We start from the raw sequence: 26,933 nt of genomic DNA on the forward strand, positions 1-26,933 counted from the left end.
ATATATATACTAGATGACCCGACAGACGTTGTCCTGTACTCGCCTCTACGTTTTTTTTAATATCCTATACTAATATTTATACCGTTCAGTTAAAAATAATCATTATTATTTTTCGAGTTACTATTTACACCAATATATGAGTGATGTTAAATGTAGTACTGTTTCAAATAAAATGATTATTCTCAATTCCCACAGTTAACACTTTAATTATTCCTTTAACAAATATTAAAATATATTCAATAAAATTATATATTAAAAATTATACACTGCGATTTATAGAACAAATTTATTTCCAATAGTTCAATTTATTTTATTGAATTTAAGGGTTATACAATATTTTCAGACATACCTGTAGATGTGGATGTTTAAATGAATAATTTTTGGTTCATTTACGGCTAAAACATTATTTTCCAAATTTATCACCATGTATTTATTGTCATAGCATAGATACACGTGTTGAAAATTGAAATCTTTTAAAAAGTATAACAAATTCAGAAAGAATTAATATATAGCATGCGGTCAAGGTACAATATCACCTTGGATTTTTCTACCCAAAATAATTGCTTCAATAATGTTGCCTACAATTTTTATAATTTCGTACCATATTTTAACTGGCTTTTAGTATTTTAATATCTAAATTGCATTTTTCACACTAATAATTCAATATACATTATTACTTACGTTCATATTTGAAGTGAATTAATTTGTCAAATTTTGTTCACATGTGCTCTATTCAACCTACTATCAACAAAATTATTGCGTTAAATGAAGAGGAAAAGAGCGTATGCCCAGCTAATCTTAATCTAAAGTTCAGAAGTGAAAACAATTTGCAAATTCGTCACCACCCCCCGCATTAATTGGATTATAACTCTTTTAATTCTGATTTTATCATAACTTGTAATATATTATTTTAAAGGTGATTAAATGAACTACAACTTTCTTTATCATAAATTTTACCGTAACTTCTCTTATTTTGAAACGGCGAAGGATTAAAGGGCTCGAAAGACACTCCGGTTGGACAGCCGCGCACTCTTTAAACAATTAGAACTCTATCAATATTTGTGTAACAAAAAAATAATAAAAACCAATAATTAGTCTGAAAAATACCTTGAATTTTCATATATATACTTTTATACGTATTCTTTCAGAGATATTATAATGAGAAATTGGTTGTTTTATTAAATGGATTTTTTTATGAAATCATGAGTTTTTTGAAAATCGATTGTACTAATGTTATGGTATTTTCTAGAATCCATCAAGATCTCTCAAACCAAGTTAATTCTAGATGGAAAACGATTATTTTTAATTTTGGTGGTAATGGCACTCATAAACTATTTGATTTAAATAAAAAAAAAACATTGTATGCGTCTTTTAATTGCATGATAGCTCACTCAATTTACATGCAGAAGTACTTCTTTTGAAGCTTATTATGAGAACTATAAAAACCCATTTTCATAATTACCCTAATATTGTTCCTAGAACACTGTAAAATAGCGATTTATTAGGATTTTTATTGATATAATTTTGTTCATTACATGATTTTCGTTAAAATGTATATTTTTGAAGATATTAGCAAAAAACGATGAAAAACGGAAAAAAGAAACAAATTTTCAGTAGCCAGTAACTTGAAAAGTATTTTCTTTTTTGAAAAACATTATTAAACATTTTTCTCTTATAATTAGTTCTTTTATCGATACCCAACGTTATTTTGAAAAAAGTAAAATTAGACCACTGAAAAAAAAATGTCATCCAGCCGAGAAGTGGTAAAGGAGTCTAAATTGTTTTCACTTATGAAGAGTAAGATAAACCTAGTTCCAAAATTCCAAACGAAATGGAAAACAGTAAAAAAAAGTTCAGACCGAAAGCGCTCCATTGAGTAAATATTCCGTACAAAATGCCAACCATATGAATTTTTGACACAATGAAACTTCTAAATAATTTTTTTTGTATTGTAACTTAGTATAGTAAGGCAAAACGACTGCAAATTGAATATTTTTGAGCGCAATCACTTATGGCTCTCTCCTTTGCACGAATTCGTACGGCGAATCTGTTCGCAAAGTGCGCAGACAAAATTATTGCAAGCAAAAGCAAACCACGCGCACGTCAGACATGCGCAGACTGCATCATCACTTGTCAAACGCATGTTATATTATTTGCATATTATATTAATTTAATTTTTGGCATATCTCAGCTGCTTTTCGGCAATAATAATGTAGACATTACATTTTCCTTATTTATAATCATGAATTTATTATATTTTAATATTGCCTTAGCCTATAAGTGAATAGAAATGTTTGGCAAATGACAGTTGTCATTTGTTTTTAATGTCAAACCATGCCTTAAATATTTTAAAGGTCAAACAATGATAAGCGGTTTTTTGTATTTTTTTCCATTTATTTCTACAATCTAACTATATTTCTGTGAATCAAAACATTCTAGAAAATTTCCCGATCAAACTTCAGGAAGATTCATGAAAATCCGAATTATAGTTTAGGAGGATTAATGAAACTTACATTGTTACAGAAGAATTTTATATATAAGATATATATATATATATATATATATATATATATATATATATTCTTTTTTCTTTTTTATCTATTTAATATCTAGTTTCTATTACCTTTTCTATATTTTATATTCTGTTTGTTGTTAAGTGTTGCTGTTCTGTTAAATTTTCTCTTATATTTATAGTTTCTATACCAATCCACTTATTTCATAATTAATAGTTATTTAATTTTTATACTGTTTTTAGATCCACTGATTATGACATTAAATTGAATGTCGAAACGTTTGGAATTAAATATTATTTTATAAATCTTTGCCTCTTCTTTGTTTGATGTATCGCCCTCAAGAACTCATTCAGATATATATATATATATATATATATATATATATATTGTATGATTCTGAATTTGATGTTGACATATGTATTAACAAAGTCTAATAATCGGGCATAACATCAATAAAAAACATGAATTTCTTTCAAAAATTTATTTTAAATTCATACGTTTCGGCTATAATCCTAGCCTTCATTCAGTGGAAACTAAAAATGAAATTAAAAATTAAAACAATTGAATTGGAGTGAATTTTTTCTTTTCACTCCAATTCAATTGTTAATACTTTGTTAATACATATGTCAACATCAAATTCAGAATCATACAATATATATATATATATATATATATATATATATATATATATATATATATATATATATATATATATATATATATATATATATATATATACATATGAGTGAGTTCTTGAGGGCGATACATCAAACAAAGAATTTCTTTGTTTGATGTATCGCCCTCAAGAACTCACTCATATATTTCAACATCAAAATTAACTACTAAATCATATATACATATATATCAACCACTTACAATATCATATATTTACGTATTAAACGACAAATATCATACATTTATATAGTATATATAACAAATTATTAATTATTATTATTTATTATAATAATTAACCATATATAAGTAAAAATGAAATAAAACTAGTGGGGTGTATGGCATCGTGCCTTAAGGCAAATTGCTAGAACTTCCCGTACCGTAACGAAATGTTCGAGGAATATTAAATGTTTTCAAATAGACTATTATAAATAAATACTGTAACACTGTCTAATATTTATAAGAATTATATAAACTGAATAGCAAAGTTGAAATTATTTGTTTAAAGTATATTAGAACTTTAGTCAGAATTAAAATTGAAATCTGAATTATTTTCAATATACAAAAAAAAAAAAATTTTCCAAAATCAATTATTTTGTTAAAACAAGTAGAATGTTCTTTGAATCATTTAAATCGAACGCTTAGTTCTCTCAAAAAACTGCCATTTTTGCACATTTAGCTCTGTATCTTAGAAATGCCGCCTTTGCCAAAAAATAATCATCTCTTCTCCTAAGCATTACAAATTGAATGGTTTTTAGATCATTCAAATCGGTTGCTCCATTCTCTCAAAAACTCGATTTCTATTTTCTGCACTCTTTGCTCTTTATCTCCGTAACTGCTGGACCTGCCTTTGCCAAAAACTAATCAGCACATCTCCCTATCAATAGGAATCGAATGTTTTTTGAACCATTCAAATCGGTTGGTCCGTGCGCCCGAAAACGTGACTGGAAAATTGTATCCATCCATTTTTTCTGGGGTATGCCAAAATGTTCAGAAACCTTCAAGTCGTGAAGAAATGTAAAAATTTTGAATTTCGATTTTTAGATGATTACAATAACTTACGGGAAGATAAAAAAAAATTTATTTCTACCAGGGTTCGAACTCGCGCATATCAGCCTTCGACTTCTACAAAAAGCACACGACTGTCAACTCTAACCGCACGGTCACCCCAACACATTAAGGGGGGCGATACATGTAATCGCCTTAATTTTTACCATTTTTTGAGGACTTTTTAAACTGGGAAGGAATGATTGAATCTTTTTGAACTTTTTTAGGGTTATTTATTTTATATTAAAATACACAAAAAAAATTTTTTTTTAATTTTTTTTTTAAATGGCTGCCGTAAAAATAAATCTGCCAAGACCCTCTCGGAAAACGCCATCAATTTGCGGGCGTTCTCACTTTTCGTACGGTGATCTGAATTTAAAAAAATTAGTTTGTACGTGTTCATAAAACATATATCTTCTAGTTAAACTAAAAAAAAATTAAAAAAGTCACAAAATCGTAAATTGGCACACCTTAGAAAAAAAAGTTCGATTTTTCACCTTTTTTTCAATGGTTTTTTTTGGTAAAAGGGTTAATTTTTGAAAATTTTTTTGGAATGTTTGAGGTTTAACTAGAAGCTATTACTGTAAAGTATATGTGTGCAAAATTTCATTGGAATCGGTTGAGAACTTTTTGAGTTATCCCGCCCGCAAATTTCAAAAATGTCGTTTTGAGAAAAACGCGTTTAAAGTTTTGACACAGAAACAGATAAGAGTACAATAGCACTCAAGCGTCGAGTTGAGGCGTGGCACTTAAATGAGTTTTTATTGTATAAATATTGATAATTTTGTTTTGAATATTTACAGGCATATTTTTGAGATGTTATTGTAACGATTTATGCAAAAAAAAACAAACGATTTTTTTTTTCTTGTTACATGTATCGCCCCCCTTAACAGAAAATTCTACACGCGGAGATATAGCGAGTTGCGCAATTATCGCAATTTGAATTAATTTTTATAATTAAACCCCTTATCATAGACCTATAATATTTTTTGGGGTTCGGTTTGACTATCAACTCTATCACCATGCGAAGTTTTTTCAAAAGTAAACCTGAAGGTTTCCTTGTTAGAAAATTAAAATCGTTTATCTGAAAGAGGTAAGTGAGTTTTTAAAATCTTCAATCTTCAAAGTCATATATATTGCATTAGCAAATAGTTGTTTATGTTTCAAAATATGAATAATCATGAATGCCTATGTTTTTAATGCAAGCGAATAAACACAAGCAAATTACTTTCTCCGCGCTTAGCTTTTTCACTTGATAACAATCGCATTGATACCAAATACCAATTAATTTGATACAATAAGGAAATTTTAAAAATACTTAAATTCAACTGTGAATTAATTCTACTTAGTGACCCCCATAGTTGTATAAAAACATGAAAAATACATAATAAATATAAATGTGCAATTTATCAATTAATAAATAAGAAATATGTAATACGCAACTCACATTTTCAAGATAACAAAGCGGTACTTGTCTTTGTTTCAGGTTCGTTTCGCCATCCAAACTACACGTATCCAAATAACAAATTCCATGTGGATCTGATGATTTCAGTAGTAATACATCTGCTGGGACTACTTCATTATTCGAAAGATGAACCATATCTCCGACCCGAACATTTTGCCAAAGAACTTTTTTATATTGATCGAATTCACTGTAATAGAAAATGAACTGCTAATAACAAAAATGTATATGAACTAGTGGAGTGTTTGGCATCGTGTCTTAAGACAAATTGCTGGAACTTCCCGTACCGTAACGAAATGTTCGAAAAATACTGAATGATTTCGAATAGATCATGCAATAATAAATCATTTAATCATAGATAATTATAAATATTGTAACATTGTCTAATATTTATAAGAATTATATATACTGAATTGCAAAGTTGAAATTATTTGTTTAAAGTATATTAAAACTATAGTCAGAATTAAAAATATAATCTGAATTATTTTCGTTATACAAAAAAAATTTTTTTGAAAAAAAAATTGAGAAAGAAATGTTGAAACAAAAGAAAATTTTTAAATCAATTATTTTGTTAAGACAAGCAGAAAGTTCTTTAAATCATTTAAATCAGACGCTTAGTTCTCTCAAAAACTGCCATTTTTTGCACATTTAGCTCCGTATCTTTGAAATGGCTGGGCCTGCCTTTGCCAAAAACTAATAACCACTTCTCCCAATCATTACTAATTGAATGTTTTTTAGATCATTCAAATCGGATGCTCCGTTCTCTCAAAAACTCTTTGCTCTTTATCTCCGTAACTGCTGGACCTGCCTTTACCAAAAACTAATCAACACATCTCCCTATCAATAGAAATCGAATGTTTTTGAACCATTTAAATAGGTTGATCCGTGCGCCCGAAAACGTGACCGAAAAATTGTATCCATACATATATACACACACTCACACTCACACATCCATTTTTTCTGAGGTTTTTGGACGATTACAATAACTTACCCTACGAGAAGTTTAGTGGTGCATGGTATCGTACCTTAAATTTGTAACCGAACACACATGCTCACACACACAAATAAATCAATTTTTTTCTAAGGTATGTCAAAATGAAACCTTTGAAACGTAAAGATATGTGAAAAATTTCATCGATTTTTTTGCGATTACTATAACTTAACCCTAAGAAAGAGGAAGTAACATATATGTTTATGTTTTCGCCAAAAATATGATTTGCTTATGTGTAGGTGAAACAAAATTTTACCCTTTGCCGGAATTTTATCAAAAACGTCTAAGCCGATTTCAAACTGTCTCTCATTGATGCAAACCAACGTCATCCATCAAAGTTTCGTGCAATGATCGTCAGAGTTGATTCTTTAAAATTCTCTTAGGGCTATACATAAAAAACAACAAGAATTTATAAATTAATCTTCAATTCCAAACGTTTCGACATACAATTTGATGTCGTCATCAGTGAATATTGAACTTGATATCTTCCCGATATGTGTAAATAATAACGAGGTGTCGTAGTATGATATATAAGACTATGATATCTACCGTCAAAAAAAAAATCATAAAAATCGCCGAATTTTTTTTTTTTTGAAACACTTTATTACAAGAAAGCGGCCCGGTCGATCTTTACCAAAAACTAAACAGATCGATTACCAACCAATATTTTTCAAACAGTTTTTGAATTACAAAATCGGTTCAGAATTGGGAGCTAAACCGTGGACAAATTTTTTTTCACTCTTCTGCTATTTACAAAGAAACGGCTTGGCTGTTCGTCGGACAAAATTGATAAACGCTAGTCTTCAACGAGATGCATCTTATGGCTTTTAAATTTTTGAGATCGGTCCAGCCGTTTTGAGAAAACGTCGATTTACGGCAAAAAATCTGTTCACATACACACAAAAAACGTATGTGTGTGTGTTTTTTATGACCGCATTCTTTCGTCCACGTTTTCGGCCGCACGGATCAACCGATTCGAATAGTTCAAAAAACATTCAATTCCTATTGACAGGGAGATGTGCTGATATGTTTTTGACAAAGGCAGATCCAGCCGTTACGGAGATAAAGAGCAAAAGAGTGCAGAAAATAGACATCGAGTTTTTGAGAGAACGGAGCATCCGATTTGAATTATCTAAAAAACATTAAATTTGTAATGATTGGGAGAATTGGTTATTAGTTTTCGGCAAAGGTAGGTCCAGTCAGTTCGAAGATAAATAGCTAAATGTACAAAAAACGGCGATTTTTGAGAGAAATAAGCATCCGATTTCAATGATTTGTGGGAGTAGTACTGTATATGAAAGTACTAACTCCACTTGTATAAAAATATATAAAATTTATTGATTATAAAAATTAATGATATAAAAATATGACAAGTCCAATTGTTTTTTCATGACTAGTCTGCTTGATCCCCACACACTCCCTGCCCAGTGTTGACCTCGCAGTTTAAAAAGAAAATACAGGGAAACACGTTATAAAAATATGGTGGGAAAGCAGATTATAGCAGTATTGTGGTACTAGTCAATTAATATAAACATTAATTCCAATGTTTCGTCGGCAGATCCACCCTATGGTAAGTAATTCGACCTTCCATCATCTCCATACTCTGCATAAGGTTCGGAATAAAAATCATGTGGTGAATTTCCTGAACCTCGATGTCGGTGAACTTCTAAGATTCAGCCTCGATCTAATTGGTATTAGTTATATCAGAATTACTTAATGTTTGGAATGCATTATTTATGGATACAGTTTCCATTTCTGCAGGCGTTGCATTCGTACCTGATGGGTTCTTATCAGAGAAAGAAGTTGGCTCTTTATCCATATCAGGATCATTGGGTTCTTTAACATAAGAGTCCAGAATTATGGAATCCAATAAATAATTTATGTCATCATTTTGTTTTGACTCGTCGCTGTCACCGATAATGGGAGGTAGCATCAAAAGACGATTTGTTGAGTTAACAGACAAGGAGAGGTTGAATTGCATTCCAATGAAAAGTCTAGGCTCCAAATTATTTTTTGTGTCAGCAATAAACACTGAGGTCCGGGTATACCAAATGGGTAACCACGAAAGACCGGTTCAAGTAGTAAGTGCGTTAACTACGATGAACCGAGGACTGGACGTACCTTATAAGTAGTCACTGAAGACCAGTGATTATGGTGCTGCATCAAAATCTATATTGTTTCTTAAATCCTCGAAAAATACTCCTTCTTTGTCTTCATCTCAAGCGTCGTGGGTCACCAATGTGGGAGTAGTACTGTATATGAAAGTACTAACTCCACTTGTATAAAAATATATAAAATTTATTGATTATAAAAATTAATGATATAAAAATATGACAAGTCCAATTGTTTTTTCATGGCTGGCCTGCTTGATCCCCACAGATTCAAAAAACTCTGCTTGTGTTGACGAAACAATTGTCTTTCGGAGAAAAGATTATTTATTTTTTTTATCAAAAATAATTCAGATTTCAATTTCTTCATCTCAAGCGTCGTGGGTCACCAATGTGGGAGTAGTACTGTATATGAAAGTACTAACTCCACTTGTATAAAAATATATAAAATTTATTGATTATAAAAATTAATGATATAAAAATATGACAAGTCCAATTGTTTTTTCATGGCTGGCCTGCTTGATCCCCACAGATTCAAAAAACTCTGCTTGTGTTGACGAAACAATTGCTTTCGGAGAAAAAGATTATTTATTTTTTTTTATCAAAAATAATTCAGATTTCAATTTTAATTCTAGCTAAAGTTTTATACCTGACTTATATACTTTAAATAAATAATTTCCACTATGTGATTCAGTGTATAATGCTGCAGTATTTATAATAATATATTTGAAAACATTTAATATTCCCCGAACATTTCGTTACGGTACGGGAAGTTCCAGCAATTTGCCTTAAGGCACGATGCCATACACCACTAGTTTATTTATTTATTAAAATAATTTTATAAGCCGTCCGTTAAGCCGTCCGTGATACCATTATAACAAGGACATCATAACAATGTTAATATGTTACAATTTTGATATAATTTATTCAATAAAATTACATTATAAAGATACAATAAAAGATATTGAATAAATTATAGAAATTTTTCTCTAGTTCTATTTTGCCATTGAAGTGTTCAATTATCAGCAAAAAAAAGAGAAAAATATTTGAATTATTTCTAGATATTATTCGCTTAATTTAACATTTAAAATATTTATTTATTAGAGAGGATGTGGTCAAATTCAAAGAGCAGTCAAATTATGCAGTTAGATATGAGGAAATCCGATACGAAGTCGAGAGCAGCAAAGACATTGAGGCGCCCGTACTCTCGAACTATTTAGTTTACAAAAAAACGGTTTTCGAAAGAATTGTAGGAATTTTATCTAGTTTAAATCGTACAAGCTTTTATCGTGGAATGAGCCGGAAAGGAGATATTTCAAAAAAGCTGTTTTTTGACGCCATTTTTCCAATATGGCAAAGTTGAAATTCGTAAAGAGCACCTGGAAATCTATAAGATTACCAATTTTCAGAATTCTCCGAGTACTATACCGGCAACAGCCCTTTTTTGCACCAAATGACTGGACTAAATCTAGTGGATGAATATCTCCTAGAGGCAGATTTATATGGCGATATATTTTTTTTTATTCATTTTTCATCGCAAGCTCTTTGTATAGCTTCAAAGTACATTCAGCTACATATTGTTACAGTTATATATTATTTAACTGCTTTAGAAGGATCGCTATCCTGCGATAGCACCTTCTTAGATGTTATGTTACATTTTGTAGTAAATCATTGCAGATTTTTTGAGACACTTTGGTGGCAAAGACTTGAGCAGATCTAACGCTAATACGTTTGGATGACGACTTAGACGAGCTTTGTATCTGGTGCAGTAAAGACTAATTTCTTCTCCTTTTGCTCGATTTACTGGCCGCACCCCATAGTTGTAGGCCGTAGGACCATATTGGTTTAATAATTGTCTTGCATATTAGGAGTTTATTTTCTATTGTGACTTGTGATTTCCAGCCCATTAACCATTTAAGTTGCCTACATGTTAATTCAAGCTGCTGGCGCTTCTTTAAAATATGTTCATGCCAGGTTAGTCTTCTATCTAAATGTATTCTAGTGATGGGCGTTGAATCAACGAACGGTTATTTTCAACCGTTTCTTCTTCGTTAACGAACTAACGGTTTCGTCGTTACAAAATAACTAGTTGAAAATCAACTGGTTTCGAAGTCGTTGAAAACATGGCGGCCAGTTAGTTATTCAACGATATAGAAATTCGTTCGTTGTCGAAAACGAACGTACGCAGGTACCTAAAACCTAGATCTGACCTCAAAAAGGATCAACTAATACTATGAAAATCGCTTATTGTTAGGCTACTGCTTTTGTAATATTGCCGATGTGCGGGTACATATTACGAGTAAAAGAAATTGCAACATGCGCCAAATCGTTTAATTTCAGAAAATCAGTTGCATTTATTAGTTATAGTTTTCAATGGTTAATATTTTTTCATAAAATTCTCGTAACATTTGTCTTGTAATATTTTTTTTAAACCAAACCTGAAAATTGATTTTTTATTTTTCATAACATTATTATATAACTATATATTTTTATATTGCTATTTTTATATAACATGTAAATTCGATGTTTTAGTATATGGCTTTGCTGTAACAAAAATATTTAAGTTTCTTAAATTAAACCTTAGTATTAATAATAATAAATGTGAAATATATATATATATATATATATATATATATATATATATATATATATATATTAGAGGTGGGTCGTTGACGGTTTTGCCGTCAACGAAACGAAACGGTTATCGGGGTTTCGTCAACTAGTTAAATAACTAGTTATTTTTCAACTATAGTTATTTTTAACGATTCAACGCTGGCAACGTTAAGAAACTGATAGTTGAAATAACTGTTTCATTGAAAGTTGGTAATATGAAGTTTGTTGTTATAAAAGTCGAGTTGACGTTGGATTATATGAATAAAAAGAAATAAATGTGAATTGTCACATTTATTACACACACACACACACACATATATATATATACATATTTATATACTCTTCTTTTATCTATGTATATATATATATATATATATATATATATATATATAAAGGTTTAATTTAAAAAACTTAAATATTTTCATTACAGCAAAGCCATATACTAAAACATCGAATTTACATGTTATATAAAAATAGCAATATAAAAATGTATAGTTATATAAAATGTTATGAAAAATAAAAAATCAATTTTCAGGTTTAGTTTAAAAAAATTATTACAAGACAAATGCTATGAGATTTTTATGAAAAATATTAACCATTGAAAACTATAATAAATGTAACTGATTTTCTAAAATTAAACGATTTGGCGCGTGTTGCAAGTTTCAAGATGTACATGTACATTTGCAATATTATAAAAGCAGTAGCCTAACAATAAGCGATTTTCATAGTATTAGTTGATCCTTTCCGACGCAGGTACCTGCCTACGTTCGTTTTCGACAGCGAACGAATTCCTATATCGTTGAAAAAACTAACTGGCCGCCATGTTTTCAACTGCTTCGAAACCAGTTGATTTTCAACTAGTTATTTCGTTGCGACGAAACGGTTAGTTAGTTAACGAAGAAGAAACGGTTGAAAATAACCGTTCGTTGATTCAACGCTCATCACTAATATATATGTATATGTATAGATATATATATATATATATATATATATATGATAAAGTTTTTCAGCCACAAGTCGAAAAAATAAAACCAGAACGTAAATATAAATCTTTTTAATACGTTTCGAGCTATTCTGCTAGCTCATCATTCAGCTAAAAAACAAACCGAGTAATAAAACAAAGTAACAAAATAAAATAAAACAGAATTAATATTATACATACCAAACCAGTTTTGCAAGTTATTAAACATACGAAAAATTATTTTATGTAAAATTTGACACACATGAATATTTTGTTCTAAAAACAAAAAAATATGTATATATAAAATTTTGAAAAATGAAATCAAGTAATCGAAATATATCGAATTCTGAAAGATAAAAGAAAATAAAAGAAAATATCAAGTGGTAAAAAATTTTTCAAATATTAAAATAAATCAGATTTACATATATTAATTAAATTTTGATAGCTGTCAAAAAGTAAAGAAGAAGAAGTTCTCTTATTAACACATTCAGAATTTAAAAAAATGAAAACAGATTCAGCAAACCTTCTCACATTTTGTTGTTTAAGTTGTTTGATTGTTTAAGTCAAATGTGTGTTTAAAATTTTGCATATGGTCTGAAAGCATAGTTTTATATTGATTTTTATTGTTTGAATTATATTTATATTGAAGCATTTTTTTATATATATATACTGTGAACTCTCCCCAATATAGAATTTTTCACAATCATTACAATTCACCTTGTAAACGGAGTCAACAATTCTATTTTGTGGTGTTTTTGATTTTAAAGGAGTATACAAAGAATTTAGAGTATTTTCAAATTTGGAAACTAAAAGAAAACCTTCTTCAGAAAATATCTTTTTTAAAAAATAAGTAAAATTGCCTAAAAATGGTAAGGAAATAATACCTTTATAACGATTTAGAAAAGATGAAGAATTTATCAAACTAGTATCAATAGGTAACGAAAGGTTATTATTATTAATGTTAATTTTATTATTATTTAAATGCTGCATACGGTTTTTTATAATATTATTAACTAATTTTAACGGATATGAATTGTCTACAAGAATTTCGCGGATTAAATCTAAATTTTTGTTCCAAAAGATGTAATCACTTAAAAGAATAGCTCTATCAATTAATGAAATAATAATAGAAATTTTGATCGAACGGGAATGAAAGGAAAAATATTTAATGCAACGACCGGACCAAGTTGGCTTTTGATACCAGTTTGTATAAATTTTGTTATTATTAAATCTAATAATTTTAATATCTAAAAAGCTAATAGAATTGTCAACCTCTTGTTCACAAGTGAACTGCAAATGTTTACTGAAAGAGTTAAAACAATTCAATGTGTGGTTCATATAGTTATTATCTAAACATAAAAGAATGTCATCAACATATCTAAAATATATGAAGGGTTGAACAGGAAGTTTAGGCAAAACAGAATTTTCTAGAAGTTGTAAAGTCAAATCAGCCAGAGGGGGACTAACACTAGAGCCCATTGGCAAACCAAAAATCTGTGAATAAAATTTATTTTCAATAAATAAATAGAAATAAGTATTACTAAAAGTAATATAAATAAGTATTACTAAAAATGAATTTTAAAATGTATTTGAACCAAAATAAGTTTATAGAAGTATGGGGTTGGATATCATTCCAACGATCTGAGATAGCATCTAACGCTAAGTCCCAAGGAACATTAGTAAAAAGCGATATGACATCAAAACTGACAAAAGAAAAATCAGGAGGAATTTGTAAATTATTTAGACGTTTAACTAAATTGAAAGAATTGGAAACATTAAATTCTGACAAAATGGTAACCTTAGAAAGAATAGTGCTAATGTGCTTGGTAAGTTTTCTTAAAGGAGTGTTAATATCAGAAACAATGGGTCTTATAGGTAAATCTGGTTTATGAACTTTAGGAATACAGTATAATTTAGGAAAATTAGGATGAAAAACTTTAAGGGAATATCCTAATGATTTAGTAATTTGTTTTTTGTCAATTAAATTATTAATAAGTTTTTGTGTCTGTCTATTTAAGTGATCTGTGGGATCGTTGGCCAATTCGCTATAAAAAAAACTTCATCCTTCAACAAGTTATATGTTTTTGAAAGATAATCTTGCTTATTAAGAACAACAGTGAGATTACCCTTGTCTGCTCTCGTAACAATAATATCAGGATTGTCCTTCAAAAATCTTTTACATAAATTCAAATCTCTTAAAACTTCAAAATTCATATGAATGAAATTTTTATTTAAATTTTTCTTTATGAAAGATAGAAGGTTCTTACAGCAAACGGATCTAAATTTAGATTCTTTTTCAACATCCTTCAACTTTAAAATACCATTCTCTAAATTACTGAGAATTTTTATAAAATTAAAGTTTGATTTAGATGGAGGAAGAGAAAATTTGGGGCCTAAAGCAAAAATATATTTTAAGTTAGAAGGAATAGGTGTATTTGAAAAATTCTTTAACCACTTATCAATCAATTTTTCTTTTACCAGTGGAACGGAAAATTTGTTATGTTTTTCTAATAATTTATCGAATTTTTTAATATGTAACCGTTTAAAATTCAAAAAAATTCTGTCATAGGGATCGTTCAAGTATTACGTAAGCAGATTTATGACAATTATTTACCCCCCCCCCCCCCCTTTGTCATCAAAAGTAAGCAAATTTCTTACCAAAAATAAGCAAAATAAGCAAATCAATAACCCCCCCGCCCCCCTATAGTGCTTACGTAATACTTGAACGGCCCCATACTTGATTTTTTCTAACTCAAAAAAATTATTCAAAATAAAGGGTTCAACTATAGAATGCAAACCTTTAACCAAATCATCGATTTTGGAATTAAGAAAATGAATGTTGGAAAAACAATTTTTAATTTCCAAAGACATAGCTTCAAAACTTATACTACATAGTTTTTTGTTAAGAGTCAAAGAAGATAAATGATTAAATTTTCTCAAAATAATATTTGCATCAAAAACTTTAGGAATTAATTTGAATTTCCTACAACGTAATAGAAAATTACGTTTGTTAATAACTTTAATTAATTTTAAATTCAAAGAAGAATAGCAAGAAAGTTTTAACCTGGTTTGGTATCCATAATGCAACTCGATAATTTTAAAAAACGAATTAGAAGATCGAACTGGAAGAGATCTTGGACATTGATGACAATTATGATGTGTAGAGAAATCTTGAAATCCTAAATGTGGTTCCATATAGTTGGACACAGGAATACTACTTCATCCTCTGCAGGCCTAGGAGTAATATCTTGATATTGTTTATTTCGACTTTGAAACATTATATGATAAAGTTTTTCAGCCACAAGTCGAAAAAATAAAACCAGAACGTGAATATAAATCTTTTTAATACGTTTCGAGCTATTCTGCTAGCTCATCATTCAGCTAAAAAACAAACAGAGTAATAAAACAAAGTAACAAAATAAAATAAAACAGAATTAAAATTATACATACATTCGATAAATTATTAGAAAAACATAACAAATTTTCTGTTCCTCTGGTAAAAGAAAAATTAATTGATAAGTGGTTAAAAAAAATTTCAAATACACCTATTCCTTCTAACTCAAAATATATTTTTGCATTAGGCCCCAATTTTTCTCTTCCTCCATCTAAATCAAACTTTAATTTTATAAAAATTCTCAGTTATTAATTAAATGGTATTTTAAAGTTGAAGGATGTTGAAAAAGAATCTAAATTTAGATCCGTTTGCTGTAAGAACCTTCTATCTTTCATAAAGAAAAAATTTAATAAAAATTTCATTCATATGAATTTTGAAGTTTTAAGAGATTTGAATTTATGTAAAAGATTTTTGAAGGACAATCCTGATATTATTGTTACGAGAGCAGACAAGGGTAATCTCACTGTTGTTCTTAATAAGGAAGATTATCTTTCAAAAACATATAACTTGTTGAAGGATGAAGTTTTTTATAGCGAATTGGCCAATGATCCCACAGATCACTTAAATAGACAGACACAAAAACTTATTAATAATTTAATTGACAAAAAACAAATTACTAAATCATTAGGATATTCCCTTAAAGTTTTTCATCCTAATTTTCCTAAATTATATTGTCTTCCTAAAGTTCATAAACCAGATTTACCTATAAGACCCATTGTTTCTGATATTAACACTCCTTTAAGTAAACTTACCAAGCACATTAGCACCATTCTTTCTAAGGTCACCATTTTGTCGGAATTTAATGATTTCAATTCTTTCAATTTAGTTAAACGTCTAAATAATTTCTCCTGATTTTTCTTTTGTCAGTTTTGATGTCATATCGCTTTTTACTAATGTTCCTTGGGACTTAGCGTTAGATGCTATCTCAGATCGTTGGAATGATATCCAACCCCACACTTCTATAAACTTATTTTGGTTCAAATACATTTTAAAATTCATTTTCAGTAATACTTATTTCTGTTTTGAAAATAAATTTTATTCACAGATTTTTGGTTTGCCAATGGGCTCTAGTGTTAGTCCCCCTTTGGCTGATTTGACTTTACAACTTCTAGAAAATTCTGTTTTGCCTAAACTTCCTGTTCAACCCTTCATATATTTTAGATATGTTGATGACATTCTTTTATGTTTAGATAATAACTATATGAACCATACATTGAATTGTTTTAACTCTTTCAGTAAACATTTGCAGTTCACTTGTGATTAAGAGGTTGACAATTCTATTAGCTTTTTAGATATTAAAATTATTAGATTTAATAATAACAAAATTTATACAAACTGGTATCAAAAGCCAACTTGGTCCGGTCGTTACATTAACTATTTTTCCTTTCATTCCCGTTCGATCAAAATTTCTATTATTATTTCCTTAATTGATAGAGCTATTCTTTTACGTGATTACATCTTTTGGAACAAAAATTTAGATTTAATCCGCGAAATTCTTGTAGATAATTCATATCCGTTAAAATTAGTTAATAATATTATAAAAAACCGTATGCAGTATTTAAATAATAATAAAATTAACATTAATAATAATAACCTTTCGTTACCTGTTGATACTAGTTTAATAAATTCTTCATCTTTTCTAAATCAATATAAAGGTATTATTTCCTTACCATTTTTAGGCAGTTTCACTTATTTTTTAAAAAAGATATTTTCTGAAGAAGGTTTTCTTTTAGTTTCCAAATTTGAAAATACTCTAAATTCATTGTATACTCCTTTGAAATCAAAAACACCACATAATACAATTGTTGACTCCGTTTACAAGGTGAATTGTAATGATTGTGAAAAATTCTATATTGGGGAGAGTTCACAATATATATCTAAGAGAATGCTTCAACATAAATATAATTCAAACAATAAAAATCAATACAAAACAATGCTTTCAGACCATATGCAAAATTTTAAACACACATTTGACTTAAACAATCCCGTTATTTTATATATTGAACAAAATGTTGACCTGAGAAGGTTTGCTGAATCTGTTTTCATTTTTTTAAATTCTCATTGTGTTAATAAGAGAAGTTCTTCTTCTTTACTTTTTGACAGCTATCAAAATTTAATTAATATATGTAAATCTGATTTATTTTAATATTTGAACAATTTTTTACCACTTGATATTTTCTTTTATTTTCTTTTATCTTTCAGAATTCGATATATTTCGATTACTTGATTTCATTTTTCAAAATTTTATATACACATATTTTTTTGTTTTTAAAACAAAATATTCATGTTTGTCAAATTTTACATAAAATAATTTTTCGTATGTTTAATAACTTGCAAAACTGGTTTGGTATGTATAATTTTAATTCTGTTTTATTTTATTTTGTTACTTTGTTTTATTACTCTGTTTGTTAGCTGAATGATGAGCTAGCAGAATAGCTCGAAACGTATTAAAAAGATTTATATTTACGTTCTGGTTTTATTTTTTCGACTTGTGGCTGAAAAACTTTATCATATAATGTTTCAAAGTCGAAATAAACAATATCAAGATATATATATATATATATATATATATATATATATATATGTAATAAATGTGACAATTCACATTTATTTCTTTTTATTCATCAAATCAGTTGACAACGTCAACTTGACTTTTATAAGAAAAACTTCATATTACCAACTTTCAATGAAACAGTTATTTCAACTATCAATTTCTTAACGTTGCCAGCGTTGAATCGTTAAAAATAACTAATAGTTGAAAAATAACTAGTTATTTAACTAGTTGACAAAACCCCGATAACCGTTTCGTTTCCCACCTCTAATGTATTCCCAGATATTTAACAACATTGGATACAGGAACCAAATAACCATTCAATCTAATAGGGGTGCATGAACCTTGTCGTCAAGTAAAAGTAACGTGAACTGATTTAGAGTTATTCACTCTTATTCTCCATAGTTTCATCCAATTTTCTACTTCATCTACATGTTTTTGTAGAGGCAAGCAGTTGGTTACCATGTTGAGCTAGAATTCCCGTATCATCTGCAAAGGTAGCAATCATGGTTTCTGCATTTGTAGGTATATGAGCAGTACATATAATGTAAAGCAGCGGACCAAGAACACTACCTTGGGGAACTCCGGAAGAAATATTTTTAACATTAGATGAAGCATCATTAAAACTGATGAAGAACCTTCTATCACACAGATATGATTTTAGGAGAAGATAATAGTTGTATGTTAAATTCTTCTTTAATTTGTACAACAAGCCGTTATACCAAACTTTACCAAAAGCCTGACTTATGTCAAGAAAAAGAGCTGAACAATATTTTTTGAAGTGAAAGGCTTTATAAATGGAATCCACAACTCTATGTATTTGTTCTATTGTTGAGTGTTGTCTAATGAACCCAAATTGATGTTTTGGCATAAAATTATTATCTTCTAAAATATTAATGATTCTTTTGAACTTTTTCAAAATTTTTTTAGAGGCAAGACAGAAGACTAATGGGCCGGTAGGAAACTGCATCAGTAGGATTTTTTCCAGGCTTCAGAATTAAGATTATTTTTGCCAATTTCCACGATGAAGGAAAATACTTTAACCGTATTATGGCATTAAATAATATAGTCAAAAATCAACAATTATTATAATTGAACCAGTTTCCATAGGACTTAATAATTCAACCGTATTATGGCATTAAATAATATAGTTAAAAATCAACAGGATTAATAAGGAATTATAGGATAAAAAAATGACAAAAAAACTTATGATAAACAAAATTGTTGGCAATTCGAAAAATCAATTTTTTGGGGCAAATTCAAAAAGAAACAAATATATTCTAATATAGCGAACTTAGGTTATAGGCAATATTATAAACCACATATAGCAATCCTTCATATGACTACCACTGAAATGGCAATCGATGGTATCACAACCAATCAAATAGGACTACAATACCAAGGACCGAGTACAAAACCTAGGTTACTTATCAAGTATAGACACTTGTAATATTACCATCAAGGAAACAACAACCCCGACAGAAGACCTTATAAGAGCCCGACGGAGAACTCGACCGCAGTGAATCGGAGGAACAACGGGATCTTTGTTATCATCAAAACAATAGCAAGGTATATAACATATTTCAACAACATTTGATAATAGTGAATCAAAACAGTAAAAAATAATAGCATTTTCGTTATCAAGTACAACAAAGATTAAATTCATTGTGTTGTGAGTATTTAGTTGTTTTGTATTAAGTTTAAAAAAGAGTTAATCAAGCGTTCATCAAAATCCTCCGAACAAAAACTGAAACATCTACCCGAACATGAAGAAGTGAGTGATCTACCTACGCAATTTTTTACAATTCAGTTTGGAAAAAATTAATCTTTTTTTCATCAGTTGTTCTAAATAATTCTTAGAAATATGAAATAAGGTTCTTGAATCGATTCATTCAAAGCAAGCTTGATTAAGATCTGTTATATATATATATATATATATATATATATATATATATATATATATATATATATATATATATATATATATATATATATATTGTTCGCGCCAATCAAAGCATGCGCGTATATGCGAAATAGAAAACAAAAAATCATCAATTGATTTATTATAAGATTAAACTCAAATCATTCAACACGTAATAAAACCATATTAAATTATTATAAATACGATGTAATTTATGTAATTAAAGTAAAATAAATATTACTAGTTACAAAATCAAAGTATTTACAATCGGTCCTTCGAAAAGCAAAATTCAATTCAAGCAACACCCTAAAAAACGTTGGTCCAGACGAGTCGAATTGACATCCAGCAGTCGAAGAAGATACAAGACATCAATTGGAGCCAAAGGAGCAGAAATCAGGTCACTTAAAACTAACCATTTTTACAATTATAATCCACGTCAAAATGGAATCGTTAAAATCATTAAAACTGAAGCAAAGAGGAATGAAATCGCGATTAACGAGATATGAGAAAATATGTAAACAAATGTCAGAAACACCTATTTCTGAGTTAGATATTTTAGATATAAAAGGCCATGTCAAAGAGGTAAGGCCATTATTTGAAATATTCGAAAACACCATTATCAATATAACAACGCTATTAGAGGACGAAGATGAAATAAATAAGTTAATGGACATCGAATTAGATGAGTACTTTGAAAAATATAAAAGGTGCCTATCAACTTTATTAAAATTCAGTCAAATAGCACAAAATAAGTCAGATATTAATTCAAACAACTTTAATGATTCTAATATGACAAATAGTCTTAACAACATTAAATTGCCTCAGATTAATTTACCTCAATTTGACGGCTCTTATTTAAACTGGTTGCAATTTTACGATTCATTTTCTTGTTTAATTCACAAAGATTCAAACATAGGCAATGCCCAAAAGTTTTATTATTTAAAATCGTGCCTAAAGGGGGATGCTGCTAATCTTATAGAATCACTACCGGCAACGGCCGATAATTATATTATTGCGTGGGACTTATTAAAAACGCGTTTTGAAAACAAGAAAATAATCGTAAATAACCATATTAAAAAATTATTTGATCATCCAGCCATGCACAATGAATCGGGTAAGGATCTTCGTAATTTAATAGATACGTTTAAGATGTCTGCATTTAAGCATTTAAGATGTCTAAAAATGTTGCAACAACCGGTAGACCAGTGGGACGCTCTAATTAATTATTTAATAATTTCTAAAATAGACAAGAAAACTCACCAAGAGTGGGAAATGCTCATGAATATAGAGGGTCAGAATTAGTTACATTTGCCGAACTCAATAGCTTTCTAAATCAACGCTGTATGACGTTAGAAGCTATAAACCCAACTGAGACAAGAACCGGAAATTTCAATATTTTTAAAGAAATTAACACTAAATACGCAAAACAAACGAAGTCTTACGATACATCAACCAATTGCAAAAATATTTGTCTGTTTTGCAATGGGACTTATCATTCGGCATAGAAATGCCCAAAATTTCGATCACTATCTACAGAAGATAGATTAAACAAAGCAAAGGAACTAAAATTATGCATTAATTGTTTACGGTGTAATCATAATGTTAGTCAATGCCTTTCATCGAGTCGATGTACCTTTTGCAATTCAAATCACCATAGTCTCTTACACAGAAATTCGAACCAACCACCGACTCTTGATACACCACAAATTATTTCATGTCATTCTGCCGGTAACATACCTCTTAATACTTCACATTCATTTTTAATATGCAATCGTAGATCTAATGTAAAAGCGCAAGAAAATAGAATTTGGGATTTGAAAGCAAGCAATGACATACAATATTTTAATAAAGCGAAACTACATTTTTCTAATAGGACTACGACAAATGACGGAAGGTTTGTTGTTACAACACCATTTACAAATTATATAAAAAACAATGCGAATTGTAAATGCTATATTTCACGCACAAATGATTTACGAATAAATCAAAATCTATTTACCGAAGATAAAAACTTTATGAATACTTATATGTCACTAGGAAATAAAAGCATAGCTAATGAATCTATCAAGAGCATTTAAAATTTATCACTGCGGAGCACAAATGCTATTAAATACGTTGCGTAATACCTATTGGCCTATCGGAGGTAGAAACTTAACAAGATCAATCGTACAAAAATGTGTAACATGCTTTAAAGTAAAACCCACATTGATCCATCCATTAAAGGGTAATTTGCCTAAAAGTTGTGTAACGCCGCAATCACCTTTTTTTATATGCGGAGTAGATTACGGAGGTCCTGTCTTAATAAGAGATCGTCAAACAAGAGGGTACAAAAAAATTAAAGGCGTATATATGTTTGTTTGTATGCTTTGTTACGAAGGCAATTCATATTGAATTAGTATCTGATTTAACGACGAATAGTTTCATGGCAACATTAAAACGATTTATGGCACGACGTGGCAAACCTCGCGAAATATATTCAGATAATGGAACGAATTTCATAGGCGCAGCTTCTAGATTAAAGGAACTGTATAAATTTTTACAAAGAAAGTCAAATCAAAACGAGATTACTGATAAAATGATTAACGAAGGTGTGTCATGGAAGCACATTCCACCGAATTCTCCTCATTTCGGAGGAATTTGGGAAGCTGCCATAAAGTCATGCAAGGCTCACCTAGAACGAATATTAGGAAACGCCATTTTAACCTTCGAAGATTTTTATACGGTTCTGACCCAGATCGAAGCAATATTGAATTCAAGACCAATTTCTCCTTTAAGCTCCGATCCTAACGATTATGATTCATTAACTCCTGGTCATTTTCTCATTGGAAAATCCTTGATTTCAACTCCAGATCCGTCAGTGTTTGATATACCTGACAATAAACTTTCTCGATATCAACGACTCCAAAAACTTGTGCAACATTTTTGGAAACGCTGGCATAAAGAATATATTTCAGAGTTACAAGGTAGAACGAAGTGGCAAGTGCAACAATCACATGGGGGGTAAACATAGAACAAATACGCGTTACACGGTTTTAGTGTTTTCAGCATTCAACATATGGTGCTGGTGTGCTTCAAATTCAGAACACATAGTTTAAAATACAGTCTCTCTAGATATAGTACACGTAAATGACCAATTTTATATTTTTTATATATTGAAATATATTTTTTTTTTAATGGAAAAAATGTTTAATTTTATCTTATCATAGATTTTTTACAAGATATTTGTGATTTTGTTGAAAATATATTTGATACGCGTATATTTTGTTGTAATTTCATTTAATCAAATTGATCAGAAGTATCTTTTCTATATTATATATTCAAATAAATCTTATCTAGAATTGAACCTAATGGTAAATTTACGTGCTACAGTTGGTGGCGACATCTATTGAATGCTGAAAGAATTATAATTGATGTAACATCAAAGCGGCCGTGTTTGCCATCTATTTATACTTATTTATCTATGAACAATCACAGCAAATTGAAATAGGGGAAATGGTAGTAATCAAGGAAGAAAATTTACCTCCAACCATAGATCCAATCCGGGGTTTGGAAAAAAAGTAGCAAAAGGCACGTTCACCTTATAATTTTGTGTCAGAAGCGGAGCAAGCCCCTGACAAATTTGCGCTTTGTTTAGAAAAGACGCAATATAAGACCGATACTTAGAATCGACCCGAGAAATCGATCAATCGCCGAAATGATCTATCCAGATTCGATTATGATCCCTTCAATTTTAAAAATATAAAATAATTAATTAATTAATTAAATAAATATATTTCATTGAATATATATGTGTACATAATATTTCTCATTTCGGATTTTTACCCGTAGGTATATCATCCTTCATATTTGTTCTATCAATACAATAATAAGTATTTCAGATATACAAGTTGTGACATAATTCTGTGACAAAAAAGAGGAAAGAAAATTTATTCCCCAAAAAAAATCACTTAGCACTATTTATAATAACAAATAATAACTCAAAAAGGAGAAAAACAAAATAAAAGATTTATTCACTTTATGGGAGAATATTTGCGTCGAGCCAAGTTTCATTTACCGCTATGGGTCGATCAGTATATATTTTGGCATGGCGTGATTGCCATACCAAATATCGTCTCTTGTGTATTGGCCGAGGCCCGCGATGTTAACATTAGGATGATCCCCACATTTTAGATAAAAATTCTCAGTGAGCTTTTTTATAAAGTCTATTATGGTCGGTAAGTCAGTCTGTTTGTGTATGTATTTTGAAGAGTAGTAATGTCTAGTCAGTGGGTCCCTTATTTTGTTGAGTACGAGTCGTAGTGTCTTATTTTGTAATGTCTGTAGTTTTCGTAAGTTAGTCTTAGTCGTCGCGTTCCATGCCGGAGCGGCGTATGTCAGTATCGGTCTTATTAGTGTCAAGTAAAGTGTTCGCTTGTTCTTCACGCTTAGCGGGCTGTTGTGGTTCAAGAGAGGTCTCAGTAGATTTAACATCCCGTAAGCCTGTCCAATTTTTGTATTAACATGTTTTGTGAAGCTGAGTCTATGGTCCAGGGTCACACCAAGATATTTGACATCCTTGGACCACTCAACTTCACAGTCCAATACTTTAATTTTGTCCAAGTCAGTCAGTCTAGTCGTGGCATTTCGGCTCTTTGTGAAAAGAATAGCCTCCGTCTTTTGCGGATTGATTTTAATTTGCCATTTGTCAGTATATTCAGTTAGTTTGTCTATGTGTGTCTGTATCTTTGTAGTCAGTAGTGTAGGTGAGCGTGATGATTTGTATATGGCAGTGTCGTCAGCAAACGTCAGTAACGTTGTGTCGGCGTCAGTGGGTATGTCGTGAATGTAGACGTTAAATAGTGACGGTCCCAGGATTGAGCCCTGCGGTACTCCCGCCGTCACTTGTTTAACCGTCGAAAGTCCGTTGTCTACTTGTACAGTGAAGTTACGGCCTGAGAGGTATGAGTGTAAAGTTCTCGTTATGTACGGTGGAAAGTTTAGTTGGATAAGTTTATGTATAAGTCCGTCCATCCAGATGGTGTCAAACGCCTTCTCGAAGTCGAGTAACACCAGTCCGGTATGGTTTCGTCTGTTGAAATTGAGAACAGTATTTTCTATGAGTTTTGTCAGTGGGTGTATTGTGGAGTGTCGTTCTTTGAAGCCGTATTGTGTGTCAGGTATGATTTTGTTGTGTCTTATGTGTTTGTTAAGTCTTTTGAGTAGTACCTTTTCGGCTACCTTACTCATTGTGTTGAGGAGGCTGATCGGTCTATAGTTCTGTGGTACGTCTGGCTGTTTCCTTGGCTTCACTATTGGAAATATGGTGGAGGTTTTCCAAGAAGCGGGAAAGCAGCCTTTTGTCATTATTCTATTTATTATCCGGGTAAGTAAAATGTAGGCGTTCGTCGGCAGTTGTTTAAGTATTATGTTTTGTAGTCCGTCCGGTCCCGGTGCTTTTCTGTTCGGTAATTTTTTAACTATTGTCTTTATTTCGGAAACTGTGGCAGGGTCTATTCGTAAGTCTTTGTCCCTGTGGAGGTCAGTGAAGTCTTGAATTGTCTCGTGTACGTTTTGTTTTAGGTCTGCGTTTGACATATTGGCATTTTGTTTATGTATGTTTTCAAAGTTTTTTGCCAATATTTCCGCTTTGTCTGCTGGTGTCGTTGCGTAATTGTTGTCAGTTAATTTGAGTGGAGGTATGGATGCTGGTTTCCGCGTCAGTCTTTTTGCTGTCTGCCAAATTTTGTGTGGGTCAGTATTTATGTTCTCGAGTCTTTTGGTCCAAGTGTTATTTCGGTGGTCACGTATATCATTGGAAATAATTTTTGTCAGTCTGTTAACATGTTCCTTGAGTAGTCTGTCACCGGTACGTTGCCACAGTTTCTTTGTATGATTTTTAAGTTGGCAAGTCGTTGGCTGGTGTTGTTCTTGAGTCTAGTGTCGGTATAGTCTGTTGTACGGCGTCTGTGATTGTCAGTGTAAGGTGTGTTACAGCCTCCTCAATGTCAGTGTTGGTATCGATTGGCATAGTGTGTCGTGTGTTGTCTGTGATGATGTCTCTGAAAATTGGCCAGTTGGCTCTGGCGTAATCTAAAAATTTTTTGGGTAACCATTTTGAATAAGAATGCGCTTGGGAGTCTGGTCGACGTCTAGTCTGTCTGAAATGGTCATGAAAACTGGATTATGGTCGGAGTTGAAAAGTGTTCTTGTTATGGGTTCGGATGTTACGTGTAGATTTTTTGTCAATGCCAAATCGATCGTACTGTGATGGTGCGTCTGTACGGTGGCGTATCTGGTCGGCGTGTCAGGATAATGTAGTTGTGCGTCTGTGGTGTTGTGTTCGGTCAGGTATTCGTAAAGTCTGTTTCCGTTCGCGTTGTTGAAGTTACAGTTCCAAGATGTGTGTTGTGCGTTAAAGTCTCCTGCCATAAGTACAAATCTGTTCGAGTCCAGTAGTCTTTGTAAGTCCGTATGTTCTAGTCTGCTTGCCGGGATGTAAATCGATATTATGGATACTTTTTGACCTCTCTTATATACATTAATAGCTGTTATTTCAGAACCGCCCGCTGTCAGGTTTGGCACTTGCTCGTGTCTGATGTTAGACTTAATCAAAATCGCAGTGCCGCCCCATCCGCGTGCGTCCGTCTGTCTGTCGTTTCTGTAAACTTTGTAATTGTTCATATAGAGTCTGTCCGTAGGTTTTAAGTGTCTCGTTAATCAG

The 26,933-nt window shown here is 30.5% G+C and overlaps 1 protein-coding gene across 2 annotated transcripts in view; it reads right to left on the minus strand.

Annotated features, from left to right (window-relative positions):
- Positions 1 to 26,933, minus strand: part of LOC113370306 (probable phospholipid-transporting ATPase VD) — a 420,055-nt gene that overhangs the window by 386,912 nt on the left and 6,210 nt on the right. For both annotated transcript variants that reach the window (XM_026610976.1, XM_026610975.1), the window contains exon 2: positions 5,680 to 5,884. In XM_026610976.1, coding sequence (XP_026466761.1) covers positions 5,680 to 5,884 — 205 coding nt within the window. The remainder of the gene's footprint in view (positions 1 to 5,679; positions 5,885 to 26,933) is intronic.

Source organism: Ctenocephalides felis, unplaced genomic scaffold (assembly GCF_003426905.1).
Source record: "Ctenocephalides felis isolate EL2017-DRISC unplaced genomic scaffold, ASM342690v1 CF-g0.4_SCAFFOLD_01492, whole genome shotgun sequence".
NCBI classification, from domain to species: domain Eukaryota; kingdom Metazoa; phylum Arthropoda; class Insecta; order Siphonaptera; family Pulicidae; genus Ctenocephalides; species Ctenocephalides felis.